The following is a 14,036-nucleotide window of genomic DNA, read 5'->3' as shown; positions in this document are numbered from 1 at the left end:
TTGTGCTTGTCCATAAAATAGGTATTTATTAGGACCTTTCAAACAATTCCCCTCATGTCATATACACTTGTATTCGAGGTCATTTGAGCCTCCAACACGATAAGAAAGTCTATTCGATCAAAGACTTTGACTTATTCGTCTCTTTGTTTGAAAAGTTGCACCATATAATTGCCTATGTAGGGTAAAGCAATGAAGTCTAGCTAAATATTTTCCCAAAGAAGACTAAAAAGGAGACCTGTTTGTTTCATTTGCTCCTTATAAATAGGAGTACTACTTTCATCTTATATCACAATTAACACTTCACCAAGAATATTAGAAGGCCTTCTCTAATATTAACATGGATTCCATCTATTTTTGCAAAATTTATTTTCTTTCTCTTTTCGTTGTTTCGAGCATTATATTTGGTGGTATGTTCTAATTCTACACTTGTTTGTCAATATTTTCTCGTTTTTTTTCTAACGGTATAAACATACCTTTTTTTGGCTATAACCGTAGCGAATACATTATCATAATATAGGGTTAATACTATTTTCAAAAAGATTGGTTTATTAAATTAGTATTTGATTAATAATTATCACTTATATATACCAGTATTCATTGTTAATAATTATATCATGTTCGGGTGTTTCTTGCAGAAGCTGGAAATGTTGGTGTAAACTATGGAACCCAAGGTGACAACCTTCCGGCCCCTAACGATGTCATAAACCTCTTAAAATCAAGAAATATAAACCGCATCCGCATTTTTGACCCAAATCCGGATATCCTAACAGCATTACGAGGTTCAGGAATCGAAGTTATAGTTAGTATTCCTGACAATCTCCACAGGCTTGGTACTGATTTATCATCAGCTTCAAATTGGGTTAATACGAACATAGTTCCTTATCAAAATGATGTTAAATTTCGATATATTGGGGTGGGAAATGAAATTCCTGCCGAATTCATGTCTAACATTCTTCCCGCTATGGAAAATATCAACTCCGCACTAAAGTCGGCAGGAATTGAAATTCCTGTCACCACTGCAATTGCAACAGGTGTCCTCGCAACTTCAAATCCTCCGAAAGATGGCAAATTCTCAAACGAGGACATAATGCGATCAATCGTAGCATTTTTGGTGGCTAACAGAAGTCCTCTTCTTGTGAATGTTTACCCCTATTTTTCTTATAAAGATAATCCAAGTGAAATTTCTTTGGATTATGCATTATTTAAGGCAACTCAAGTTGTTGTTAATGATGACGGACACGAATATATGAACCTCTTCGATGCTATAACTGATGCAGTCTACTCTGCGTTAGAAAAGGTTGATGGGGCCAATGTTGATATTGTTGTCACTGAGAGCGGATGGCCATCAGCTGAAAACGGGGATATTGCAACCATTCCAAATGCAAGAACTTACAACCAAAATTTGATTTCTCATGTTTCAGGAACAAATGGAACCCCAAAGAGGCCGGGAAAGAGCATAGAAACTTATATATTTGCCATTTTCAATGAGAATCTAAAAGACAGAGAAGCGACCGAGAAACATTTTGGCTTGTTTTACCCTGATATGACAGAAGTCTATCCCATCAATTTTACTTAGTTTTAAGAATTATGATGGAGATCATTTTTCTTGCTACATGACTTATTATAGCTACAATTAAAAAAAAATATGTATGTTATATCATAAGTGAACTAGTTAACGTAAGTTTGTTTTTATTATTCCGTAACTAAAGAAAGGTAGTAGATAGAAATATTGGTGGACATTTACGGATGTAATGGTTATAGACATTTATCAAGAGATTTTCAAACATTTCAAAATATTACAGAACATTTTAAGATATTGAGTCTATATATAAAATGTCTGGTAGATATTTCACGACATTAAGTTAATAGACAAAACATGGTATAGACATTTCAAGACATTGAGTCTATGGTTGGGAAAAAAAAATCTGAAAACCAGAAATCCGTCATGGACATCTAAGTTAGAGTCCATTGACACCTACAATCCAGTGACGGTTTCGACCTGACCGACTTGAATTTGAAGTGGTATCCGACATCCAGTCTGAACCTGGTCCGCCAAATTTGTCTGACGATACCCACTTGCTAATTAAAAAAACTACATTACACATATTTACGCAAGGAAAATAACTACACTCTAAATCAAAAGTGAGTGAGAGATTTCTTCGATTTTAACAAATGTAGTAATATTCTAAATGTCTCAAGGTAGAAAAAGAAACACTTATTTTACGTGTTTAGAGAGTTCGCATTGATTTCTTTATAAATTTTTAACTCCACAATCCATACTTAACTTGTGCCTCATTGGGCTTAGGAGTGTCCAACTCTGGTGACGTAGTATGTATCATTTGGTGTCTTGAATTTACCTGAGGCGAATGCTAGAAACCCGTAGAATATGTGGTTTAGGACACCAAGTTTTATTCTCTTATAGCCCAAGTCCACCTGATAATCTTAGCGGTCCTAAGATTGCAGAGCCTGGCCGGCCGAACCCCATGGAATGTAAACCTGCGGTCAGGGACCGATCCATGATTTTCATTTAGGGGGTGCGGATTTTATATACTTAAATAATTTTTTGTTTTTTGGAAACATGGAGGCCACGGATTGTCAATTTCACAAAAAACTTATTTTTCAATAAAGACTATAAACTATCATTCGACCACGAAGGCAGTTGCAATCGTCAAAGTTAGTGTTAAAGTGATAAGCAAATAAACTAAATGATATACTTCATCTGTCTCAGTTTCCACCAAAGTTCTAACAAGAGCTCAAATCCAACCTAATTTGAGAAATCATCATTCTGCCTCATATCATAAATGTAACAATCAAGCTGAGAACTAAGTAGCACAGTGTCTAGACTACTGAAATCTGACGGATAGTATTCAACAAGACGCATCAACTTACTTTTGTCGAAAAGGAAAAAACTTGTAGATGGACTCTAACATATCGAAAAGGGCAAAACTTCGATAAATTGAATTTTATAGGGTTTAGGGTAGATAAATCAAATTTTATAGGGCTTACGATAGATGAATTGAAGTTTGTAGGGATTTCTGTTAGATGAATTGAAGTTTATAACAGTTATGGTAGATGAATTGAGTTTTATAGGGGTTATGGTAGTTGAATTGAATAATTTCAATATAAAAAAAATACTTAAAATTGGATATAGTGGCGCTCGAACTTGGAACCTCAAGCTCCCACTCACCCAAAATTCAATGAGTCAACCACTAAGCCAATTGATGTCATATATAAAGAAGGCTAGATATTAAAAAAAAGACAGTTCAAATGCTTGTGGAGGGCCTCCAACCCATGTCCTCGCGTTCAGAACCACATTCCAAACTGTGCTTCAACCACTAAACCGACGCCTTCTTTTTATTTCATACATGAGAAGTTATATATTTTATATACTTGTAGATATAAAAAAGAAAAATTGCTATTACTATTTTCTTTTTTCGGGTGGATCAAGGGGGTGCGGCCGCATACCCTCGCACCCCCATGGATCCCCCCTGCCCGCGGTAACCTGACCTGGTTTCCACCCCTACTAGACACCATGTACCTGTGGTCCTCCATTGATCCAGGCTATAGGCGCTATAAGGATGGTTCAAGGGCCCAAATCCCACCTCTAACTCCAACCGAATTCAATGGTGCTTATAAAACTTTTTATCTGGTCGACGGTCGCTAACCTAGTGGTAATGGGGTCTCGTTCTCCTATTTCTCATCTAGGGTTTAATTTAAGCTCGTAACAGAACAACGGTAGCTTTCTTCTTCACCAGTTTTTATACAGGTCTCTCTCTCTATCTCTCTCTTTCTCTCTCTACAATGGGGAAGACAGTGAAACCTAAGAAAGAAGAAGAAGCTGGCGGGGGATCGACCGACTTTTTCAAATCCCTATTCGGACGAGATTCAACCGAAGAGGTAGGTTTAGGGTTAATTTCAGAATCAAAAAGTTGCGAAACGGAAGAAGCCCAAATTGATGTTTCTGATTCAAAAAACAAGAAGAAGAAGAGGAAAGAGAAAGCAACGAACCATGATTCTGATGCAGAAACACCTAATTCAAACGGTAAATTTTCGCAGGACACTATCGAGGTGAAAAAGAGGAAAAGTGAAAAACGAGTAAAAAGCCCTAATTTGGTCGTTGAATCAGTTGGAACAGATACGGGTAAGAAGAGAAATAAAGAGAAAGAGAATGAAATTGAAAAAACCCCAACTTTGGATGTTAATGAGTTAAAGAAGAGGAAGACAGAGATAGAAGAAGGAAAACAAACTGATATGGATGTTGTTTTTTTCGAAAAGAAGTTGAATAAGTTGGAGGAGAAGAAGAAGCAGAAGAAAAGAAAGAGAGATGAGATTGAAGAGGAATATGAAGCTAGAGTTTTTGGAATTGAAGATAAGGGTGGGGGAAAAAATGAGAATACTAAGAGTAAGAGAATTGTTGGAGAGAAGAGGAAATCTGTTGATGACCCAGCAGAGATGATGGTTTCAAATGAGGGTTTTGATGATGAAAGCAAGCTCTTGAGAACAATTTTTGTGGGGAATTTACCTCTCAAGATTAAGAAGAAATCTCTTTTGAAAGAATTTAGCTCATTTGGTGAGGTTGAATCAGTTAGAATCCGTTCTGTTCCAATCTTGGATGTGAGTATCTTCAAACACTTCCAATTTAGCTTCATTTCCTTGGGTTTTTTTTAATTTATTCATTATTCTTACAGAATGATTTCTGAATTTTTATTGTTTTGGTGATTAGGGTAAGCTATCAAGAAAGGGTGCAATCATCACAGGAAAAATCAATGATGCTGTTGACAGGTTTGTTATTGAGATATTTGTTATGTTGCTTGTTGAACTTCTTAGAATCAGTTAGGTTCGTCATGTTTCTTAATGAAAAATCGTGTTATCCTGAATTTAGAACCTTGAAATAGATTAATGGTAATGATGAGTGCTTATGCATATCTTGTAGTCAGTAGATGTTCTTTGTTATAGTAGATTGATGGTCCTCGGGTAGTATGACGAAAAACTATTTTGTTTTCGTTCTTCAGTGTTCATGCATACATTGTCTTCAAAGATGAGAAATCTGCCCAGGCTTCTTTATCCCACAATATGGCAACGGTATGCTAATATTCTCCTCTGGAGCTTTTGAATGTTAGTTTCGTTGAAGTTTTTGATATACGTCTTGTCGTCTTTATAGTTCTGCAGATAAATTGACTTTCGGTTGTGTTGGTAGGTTGGAGGAAATCATATTCGTGTTGATATGGCTTGTCCACCTCGTAAGAAATTGAAAGGAGAGAGTACTACTCCACTTTATGACCACAAGAGGAGTGTTTTCGTTGGCAATCTCCCATTTGATGTGAAGGTGATTTCTTCTATCATGCCTGTCGTTTTGGTGGTGTCAATTGTACTATCTTACTCGTAACAATGCATGCATTTTTGGAGTGTTTTTTAATTTGTTTTGTTTTTGCCGCAGGATGAAGAACTTTACAAATTATTTTGTGGAATTAGCCAGTTAGAATCTAGCGTTGAAGCTGTTCGTGTTGTCCGAGATCCTCATACCAGCCTGGGGAAGGGTATTGCTTACGTCTTGCTCAAAACAAGGGTGCGATCTCTAGCTCAGTGTATCTACTCATGTCTCATTTTATCTCGTACAATTAATATCAAACATGTTGCTCTCTAAAATATTCTGCAATTAAATTATAAACCCACAAGGCATGCGTAATTAACAATGAGAAAGCATGAAGCGTAAAATAGGTCTCATTTTAAAAAATAATAGGCGTCATTTTGTCAATTAATATATGCTTATAATATTATCTGGTTATATAACCAAATTATGACATGTTGAAGATTAGCTTAAAATTTTCCCATGCACACATACAGGGTCACAACTTTTTAACTTCTATGGCTATTATATGCCCGGTATTTGTACATTACACCGGGCTAAGCCATTCATGAAGATGTGTGGAGTTTCTTAAATTTTCACAACTTTTACCTTTTATTAGTTATTTTCTCGAATTCTAAGTGCATATGCTTTATTGCTCGATAATTTCAGGATGCTGCTCACTTACTTGTTAAGAAGAAGCACGTAAAACTCCGTGATCGTGAGTTGAGACTCTATCACGCCAAATCAGAATCTGTGCTTCCATCTAAGAGAAGCCTTTCAGAAGCATCAACAAATCGCACACCGTCAAAAAGGTTAGCCATGTCTCCAGGTGGAGATCATTCTGTTAAGCCAAAGGCTAATCTATCGTACCAGGGCTTACAAGCTACCAAGTCTGGCGTTCAAAAGAAAGAAAGAACCGGTGAGCGGAGGATGCAGAACATTCGAACAGAAAGTAGTGGGCCAGAACGAAAAGTCCGAGAGGTTAAGAGGCCCGCAGTTGCTGCTAGGAAGGCAAAAGCATTGAAAGCGGCCATGACCCCAAAACAAGGGGGTATAAAACGGAAAATGGCAAACCGCACGCCAGATAAGTTCAACAAGAACAAGAAACCCAGGAAGTTTAGGTAGAAATATATACAAGCTAATCAATAGTAATCTTGTATTAAGATGTCCTTGTTTTTGGATTCACTCTTTTCAAGTTATCTACTGAATCTTCTCTCTTTGGACCCTGTAACATTCAAATATCCGATGACAGTTGAACTTGTTCTATTTATTCAATAACGATATTCTTGTTTCGTTTACTCTGGTGGAAGTTTTGCCCCACTTATCTACTGTGCAATTATATATTTTGACCAGTGGACACCAATGGAAAATTTTTGTGTAGACTGGCAAGAAAGGAAAATGTTAAAAGTTTGACCCAGTTAGTTGATTTGTAGGATAGATGGGAAATGGGAGCTTCCAAAACAAATATATTTCCCAGCAAACAAGAGACATTAGGGTGGGAATATCTCATTGTCTATAGAGAGAATTTCTTATTTTCTTCTCCTCTCTTCTTCCCACCACCACATCAAACCTTCGCTAACACCAAGGGCTCCTCCTGAGGGAGGGAGAGATTTGTCACGAAGGTCAGAGGTGGTGGGTAAAGGGTGGGTAAAGGGCCTCTCGTTCGGAACAGTGAGGGAAGAGAGAGAGGGAGAGACGGGGAAGGGGAGAGAGAGGAGAGACGTTTGTCACGACGGTCAGAGGTGGTGGTGCCGTAGTCGGTGGTACTGAAAAAATTTTATGGATGGGTATTTTGAGGAAACAAAAGAGACTAAATTTTGTTTTCTACCCAAAAGCCTTGTTCTCTCCAAAGCTGAGGCCAAAAAAATATATAACTTTTCCTTCCAATCTTCATCCTTCTCATTACAACTCATCTCTCTCCTTGCAAGTTACAACTCATCTCTCTCTCTCTCTCATTACAAAAATATTGAAGGGAAGGAGCCATGGACTAGGCAAAATAGGGTTTCACACAAGCAATTGAGAAAAAGGTATTCATTCATATTGAATTTCAAGAACATAAACTCATTACTTGACAATTGCGATTCTCATAATTCATTCATATCGAAGATCTTCACTATTAACCTTTTCTCCAACACAAAAGACAGACCCACCCTACAATAACTGAAGGGCCAAACTGATTCAAAACCTAAACTTCTCCTACAGACACTCCTTGGGAATATTGTTACTACAATTGCTGCAGCAGATTGAGTGAAACCCAAACACTTCTAATTGGTGTTTATTTGATGTTTCTTTTTCTTCTGTACAAAGTGCCATCTTCTTTTCCTTCTGCAGAAAGTGGGTGGATGCACTCATGATTTAGCCTTGTTTATTAGTGTAGGAGTGATAGAGACAACCCCGATGAGGAATAATGTAGCAATTGACTGGAAATCATATAGATCACCCAACGATTGTAACTCCCCCAGTGCTATACCAGCCTGCACAAAAGGATTGCAAATCTTGTCATAGAAACAAAAAACTCTATTTTAAGGAAATACATACATGTGTATGTGTGTGTGCGCGCGTGTCTGTGGGGCCTATAGGTATGCACCGTATTGATAGTAATATCCGACATCACTTCAGGGAATGTCTGGAACATGGGTTATATGTAATATCAGACATCACTTCAGGGAGTGTCTGGAACACGGTTTTGCGGTGGGAGAAAACCATGTGAGCAAATTCAGAAACGAAACCATGTAGCTGCTATGTGTATTCTATTCATCATATAAGAACCCAAAAGTAAATTATACCCTGACAGTCACGTAAGCAGCCGGAATTAGTCCAATGAAGGTAGCTGTAAAGAAGATATGATAAGGCACGTCAACAATCGGCGAGGCTACATTTATGAAGGTATTCGGTAAGGTTGGGGTCACTCTCAAGAAAAGCATGTAATTAAGAAGTCCACCTCTTCTCTGAGCCACCTATCAAAAGTAAATAGAAGATTCACCAAAAAATGTTAGCAGTCGGAAGCAAAGATACGAGTCAGTCATGATAAAATGAGATAAGAAAAGAGAAAAAGAAAGTATAAATGTGTTTCACCTGATCTTGGAAGAAACTCAGTTTATCTGGCCATAGAGAAACTGCCAATGGTCTTCCTACAGCTTTTGATAGGAAAAAACATGAAGAAGCACCGGCAGTGGCAGCAAGAACTACCAAGGCAACACCTTTAAAAACACCAAAAAGTGCTCCGGCGAGCAATGACATAAACACAGTTCCTGGAATCATGAAAGTTTGCATAAAAATATAAACAACAAAGTATCCCACTAGAACCTGTGCTGTGTAGTCGCTCGTGTAATTCTCAAGATGATCCCTGCAGAAGATAGTAGCGGGAATGTTAGTGCTATTTTTATCTTAGTTATCGTAAATCCAACATTTTATCTCTTGAAACATATTTTATGTATCGCTAGCAGGGCTGTTAACTGCTACTAGGGCCAAACATCTGAAGTTTTGCCAATTAAACTATTTAGCAATAACCATAGTAGGTTGTTTGTCGTTCACTTTCTTTTACTTTTGATATTTTAAACTTGGCTCCTACAGAGAACTCCCACAGTGTATGTTTTCCAAAATATTTGTAGATACGCAACCACATTATAATCGTGTTGCAAATTTCTTCATTTCTATCATAAAATCTCCAACAATAGACTTAAATCATGAGCAGTCGGACCAATTTCGAAGGAATGTAGGAATCCCTACAAATGCTGCAAACATTTGGAGCTACTTGCATATGCATTAATAAAGATAAATCAAGAAAACTGTACCGCAATATTGTGCTATCTAACACAAACTCTAGTAGAATAATGGATCTAAACATTTGGAGCTACTTGCATGATAACAAGACTAAAATTTGGGTTGCCTTGATTGTAAAAAATAATACCTTACTATGTACTCTCACACAAAACAAGTACACCCACAAACACATTTGAAGGTATTCCTATTTACTATTTCTTTCCACCAAAAAGAGCAAATGACAGTTCTTTCCAACAAAGATATGTTTGGACTTTGGCAACCACGTAGGTCTTGAAACAAGGTTAGGACTCTGGCTCTATAGAATCTTACTGATGGCTCGGCCCCCAATAGGAGGCCTTCTTTGTCCTCCACCTAAGCTGCAAAAGCAAAGGCCCAAAGCCATTCCACGAGCAATATAGCCTCATGGGATCTTTCTGTTCAGGTGCAGGTAGTCTGCATCTTCACAAACGTGTCTATTCCACCGAGCCTCTCTGGGATTCTCTTTAAGACAGTGACCAGATCATTATGCCTTTCATGCAGGTCGGGACTTACCCAGATAGGAAATCTTGATCAACCACCAGGATCAAAAAAGCAGTACAAATTTGTGCTAATTCTTTTAGTAAGGGTTTTAAACAAGCTACGGAAACAGGTTCTTCCGATCCAACCCATACTATTCTCAGCTCTTGTATTAGTCTAGAATACTTGAGCGTTTGTGTGCTCTTCCTAGTGATTGTTCAACAAAAGATCGTAAAACCACCGAAATTTTTGAGCAGAGGTCTCATAACCTACACAAACACACTAAATTCATTTGATGACTTTTGCTAATCACTATAGGTTGCTCTTCATTCAGAGCATTTCGCATACCCATCTCCTTTCACAAAATACATAGTTCTTCATAAGCAAAGTAGCTTTTGCCTTGAATTATTAGCTTCACAAGCTTTAATTTTTTTTTATAAAAATTGAACTTTCTGTAAGAAATTCTAGACCTTAAGGAGCTAATCTTCATGTCCAATTTGTGGATTCATCAAATTGCAAAACGTAAATCCACCAGATAAATCATGCAGATTGAATTAACACAATATTGGGAATCAATAACATGCAATGAGAAATCCAAATTAATTAACATTGTACATACCATTGGGGAACCAATAAGAACTCTAAATATCACAAAAAAGGGAAGAACTTTAAGAAAGGATTATTACCTGAGAATTTGAAGATCTTCAAGACTCCTAGGAAGCTTAAGAAAACTATAATCAGAAGCTGGCATAGTTAAATAAACACCCAAAAGACCTAATCCAAATCCCATAATAACAGCTAGAGCAACTGAAACCTCCCTAAAATTCAAGGGAAACTTCGATCCAGTTCCACTAGCTGTAACAGTGTCTCCTCTCTTCTCCATTATTCGTCGGATCTAAAATTTTATGATTTTTGTTTTTGTTATTTAAAGGAGGAGAAGAGAGAAGAAGATTACGAACCCTAATTTAAAATAAGGGATCGGTCTGTCTTCTTCTTTATTTTTCTGTTTCAGAATCAGAACGTTATCGTTTAACCTCTCTCTATCTCTTCAACATATGTTGGTTTTCTGACTCTGTAGCAGTTACAGAAGGAACGTTATCGTCTCTCTCTCTCTCTAGGTCTCAACGTGTTCCTGTGGAAGTCAGGAATATTCGCTGGCGGAGAAGAAGCGTTTTTTGGTATGCCTTCTCTCTCCTGTCTCTCTCTCTCTCTCTCGTGTGGATGGAAACCCTTAACTCTTTCTTTGGAGTAAAAGGCAGATAATGAAACGGCTAAGAATTCGTATACAATGTGCCTTGTCAGCAACATTTGCCACGTAGGATATCAATAGATCTCACAATCATTGACATTGCCTTACGCAGACTCTTTGGCATAAACAAATATTCCTGAGGTATAAAGATTTTAGTCGATCCACTTAAGGGTATTTTTTAGTCTAAAAATTTACTTGATTGTTTGACAAAAGGGGTGGAAAAACGGTCCAAAAACTCGAATCCCAACCCTAACCGTCTGGTCCGTGAGGACCCGTTGTCCGAAAGAAACCCGGTTCGGGCTTACCAAGACCGAAAACTCGGGTTAAAGAAGGCGAGACTCGGGTCGAGCCTACCTGAGTCCCGACCTGTTGTACCCGATTAACCTTTTAGGGTTTCTTATAGTTTGAGAGAGGGACAGATTAACCTTCTAAGTTGTTTAGAGTTGAACTTTCTAGGTTTTTATCAGAATCCCAACTTTTTGCTTGGTGAAGAATCCTTGGTTTCAATAGTTCAATGTCTAGATGAAGATCAAGAGGAGTTCTAAAGGGACAGAGAAAACGGTATGGAGACGACCATTTGCTTTCTCTAGATCTAAATGAACATCATTAATGATCAGATCTATATTTATAAATGAAAATATCTTTTCTTCTAATGAATCAGATTTGTATGTTACAAAGAAATCTTCTAAATTTTAAGAAACATCTTTTTATGTATTTTTATGAAGGATTATATTTCAACTATTACTTCTGAATCCTGATGAATCAGATCTGTTTTATTTTTTTGTTATGATGTATATTCTGAAATAGATTTGATGTGAATATGTAGTTTAGATCATAGTGATGATGTAAACTTATCAGATCTATATTTTGATGTGAATATATAGTTTTTTTCATGGTGGTGAATGGTGATGATGTAAATTATATGATTTATATATTGTTATCAAGTTATTTTTTTCTTACACCATTTATTTCTTCCCCAAAATGATATATGGTTGATTACAAATATCTATGATCTGTCTTCTCTATAAAGGACCAGAAATACCTTGCTTACGTATCATTAGGAAATGCATTAACATAAATACGACAGTAAGCAGAGGTAATACAAAAGTGTGTAAACTATAAAAACAAGTCAAAGTAAATTGACCCACACTAGAAATTCCGCGTAATAACCAAGGGTGATCCTATTACAGGAATAGCGTCAGGTACGCCTGTCACGATTTTTACTACCCAATAACCAATTTGGTCCCGAGGTAAGGAATAACCAGTTACACCAAGTGTCCGGTCCCGCCCGACGGTTAATGGTGGACTTCAACTTCCCTTACCCGATCCGTCTGAGTCCTTCTTCTTTAGGCCCAAGCTCTAAACAAATATTCTGGGGAATAAAGACTTTAGTCGATCATAATTGACTTGAAGGTATTTTTTAGTCTAAAAATTTACTTAATTGTGTTTTTGCCTCCTAATCTTCACATATTCTCCACCACCATAACAGCTTCCGACCACTACTACTATTTCCGATCACCGACCACCTCACACTATCTTTCTCGCTCTCTCATTGTTTCTCTCTGTAGATCTCTATATCTCTCTCCCTATAGATCACGATCTCTTTCTCTCTCGTTGTTATCTTTGAACAAGAATACCCTCTTCCTTCACGCATCGTGAAACCAAAATCAAATGACACAAATCCTTCATTTATCTATGTCGAATTCGATTCAAAATTTTCTATCTTAAATCAAAAGGTTAATAATTTAAGTAAAGGTTCAAATTGGCACAATAGATAGGCGAATCACCAAAAATATCAACGAAATACAAGAAAAGCAACGAAATCAATGGCTTCTGGAATCTCAATCAATCTCTTATATGTCTTTAGCCGTTTGGTAGTTGGGCTTCTCTTACTATTTAAATCTCTCTTTAATTTAAATCCTTTTGCTACTCAAAACTCTTGTAGAGAAAGAGACATAGAGAAACACATGGGGGAGAGAGTCGTGGGGGAGAGAGAAAAAGACACGAGGAGATGAAAGTTATAGAGCAAAAAAAAATAAAAATTCATAAAAAAAGATGCCCCTCAATTATGTTGACTAGAGTCTTTATATCCTGAAGATTTTCTTTTATGCCCCAAAGTAGTGGCCTTAGGTAGACACAACTTGTGATCTCTTCATTTATTGGGAAGTTTTAGAGGCCCCATCTATAAATGCTAACGACGTCTCTTTCACTCCCAAACACCCCCTAAAATATCTCAAAGAAAAACTTCTTTTTATTACTGAAACAGTGAAGATTTATATAGAGAGAGAAAAAGAGTCTGAGTTTTAGATAGAGGGGGAGATTTAGTAAAGAGAGAGAGATAGTAGAGAGTAGGGAGTAGAGAGTAAAGAGGAAAGACCAGTCCGAAGATAAGTGGTAGTTAGGGTGTGTTTGATATCTCCCATTTCCATGGAAATAAAAGAATTTCCATGGAAATAGGTATTTCCACCGTTTGATACAAAATGTAATTCCATGACTTTAATTCCCTAGGGAATCTATTTCCACGAAATAGTCCACTTTTAATTCCTTGCTCCCCCCTCGGAATTAGTTTCCGTGGAAAGTCAAAAATCAAAATCAAAATATTTTAATATATTCGGATACTTGAAACCTAATATTTAACTCCATATATGTTCAAAATGATATTTTTACCCATAAAATTTAGCAAAATAAATTTTTACTTATACATTGGGCAAATGACATTTTTGTCCTTCTTACCAAAAGACATGTTTACAAAGTTGTCAAAATGACATTTTGGAATTTATAGCCAAAATTACATTCCTACCCTTTTATAATATCAAATTGACATTTTACCCTTATGTTGTCAAAATGACATTTTTACCGTCGTATAATATCAAAATGACATTTTTACCCTTAAATTAGTAAAGTGACACAAGGTTAAATAATTTTACAACATATGGGTAAAAATATAATTTTGAATACATAAGGGTAAAAATGTAATTTAGACAACATAAGGATAAAAATGTAATTTTCGCATAAGTAAAAATATCACTTAGACTATAAGAGTAAATAAAAACTCTTAATTGAATATTATATTCGTAGAAGTTGGTTGTCAACCAAATAACAGAGTTCGTAATTCCACGGAATAATAAATGACTATCAAACGAAAGAACTCTTATTTCCACG

At 36.6% G+C, this 14,036-nt stretch overlaps 3 protein-coding genes across 3 annotated transcripts; 2 read left to right on the top strand and 1 right to left on the bottom strand.

Moving 5' to 3' along the window:
• The first annotated feature begins 285 nt into the window (after positions 1-285).
• LOC147536684 (glucan endo-1,3-beta-glucosidase-like) lies at positions 286-1,794 on the top strand. Its single transcript, XM_086641845.1, has 2 exons — positions 286-407; positions 636-1,794. The coding sequence occupies exons 1-2, from the start codon at positions 338-340 to the stop codon at positions 1,574-1,576; spliced, it is 1,011 nt and encodes a 336-aa protein (XP_086497971.1). The 5' UTR covers positions 286-337; the 3' UTR covers positions 1,577-1,794.
• A 1,812-nt stretch (positions 1,795-3,606) lies between these two features.
• Positions 3,607-6,645, top strand: LOC147536683 (RNA-binding (RRM/RBD/RNP motifs) family protein). The gene is made up of 6 exons (XM_086641905.1): positions 3,607-4,614; positions 4,724-4,782; positions 5,013-5,082; positions 5,198-5,326; positions 5,438-5,566; positions 6,017-6,645. Exons 1-6 carry the CDS (start codon positions 3,802-3,804, stop codon positions 6,470-6,472), a joined length of 1,656 nt encoding a protein of 551 aa, XP_086498031.1. The 5' UTR covers positions 3,607-3,801; the 3' UTR covers positions 6,473-6,645.
• A 718-nt stretch (positions 6,646-7,363) lies between these two features.
• On the bottom strand, positions 7,364-10,884 carry LOC147536682 (putative membrane protein At4g09580). Its single transcript, XM_086640895.1, has 4 exons — positions 10,312-10,884; positions 8,423-8,693; positions 8,134-8,304; positions 7,364-7,821 (listed from the first exon to the last, which is right to left on the bottom strand). Exons 1-4 carry the CDS (start codon positions 10,506-10,508, stop codon positions 7,696-7,698), a joined length of 765 nt encoding a protein of 254 aa, XP_086497021.1. The 5' UTR covers positions 10,509-10,884; the 3' UTR covers positions 7,364-7,695.
• Between the last annotated feature and the right edge of the window lie 3,152 nt (positions 10,885-14,036).

Source organism: Eschscholzia californica, unplaced genomic scaffold (genome assembly GCF_041429995.1).
Source record: "Eschscholzia californica isolate CP2 unplaced genomic scaffold, dmEscCali1.0.p SCAF_5, whole genome shotgun sequence".
NCBI lineage: Eukaryota > Viridiplantae > Streptophyta > Magnoliopsida > Ranunculales > Papaveraceae > Eschscholzia > Eschscholzia californica.
This window is presented reverse-complemented; position numbering and strand designations above follow the sequence as displayed.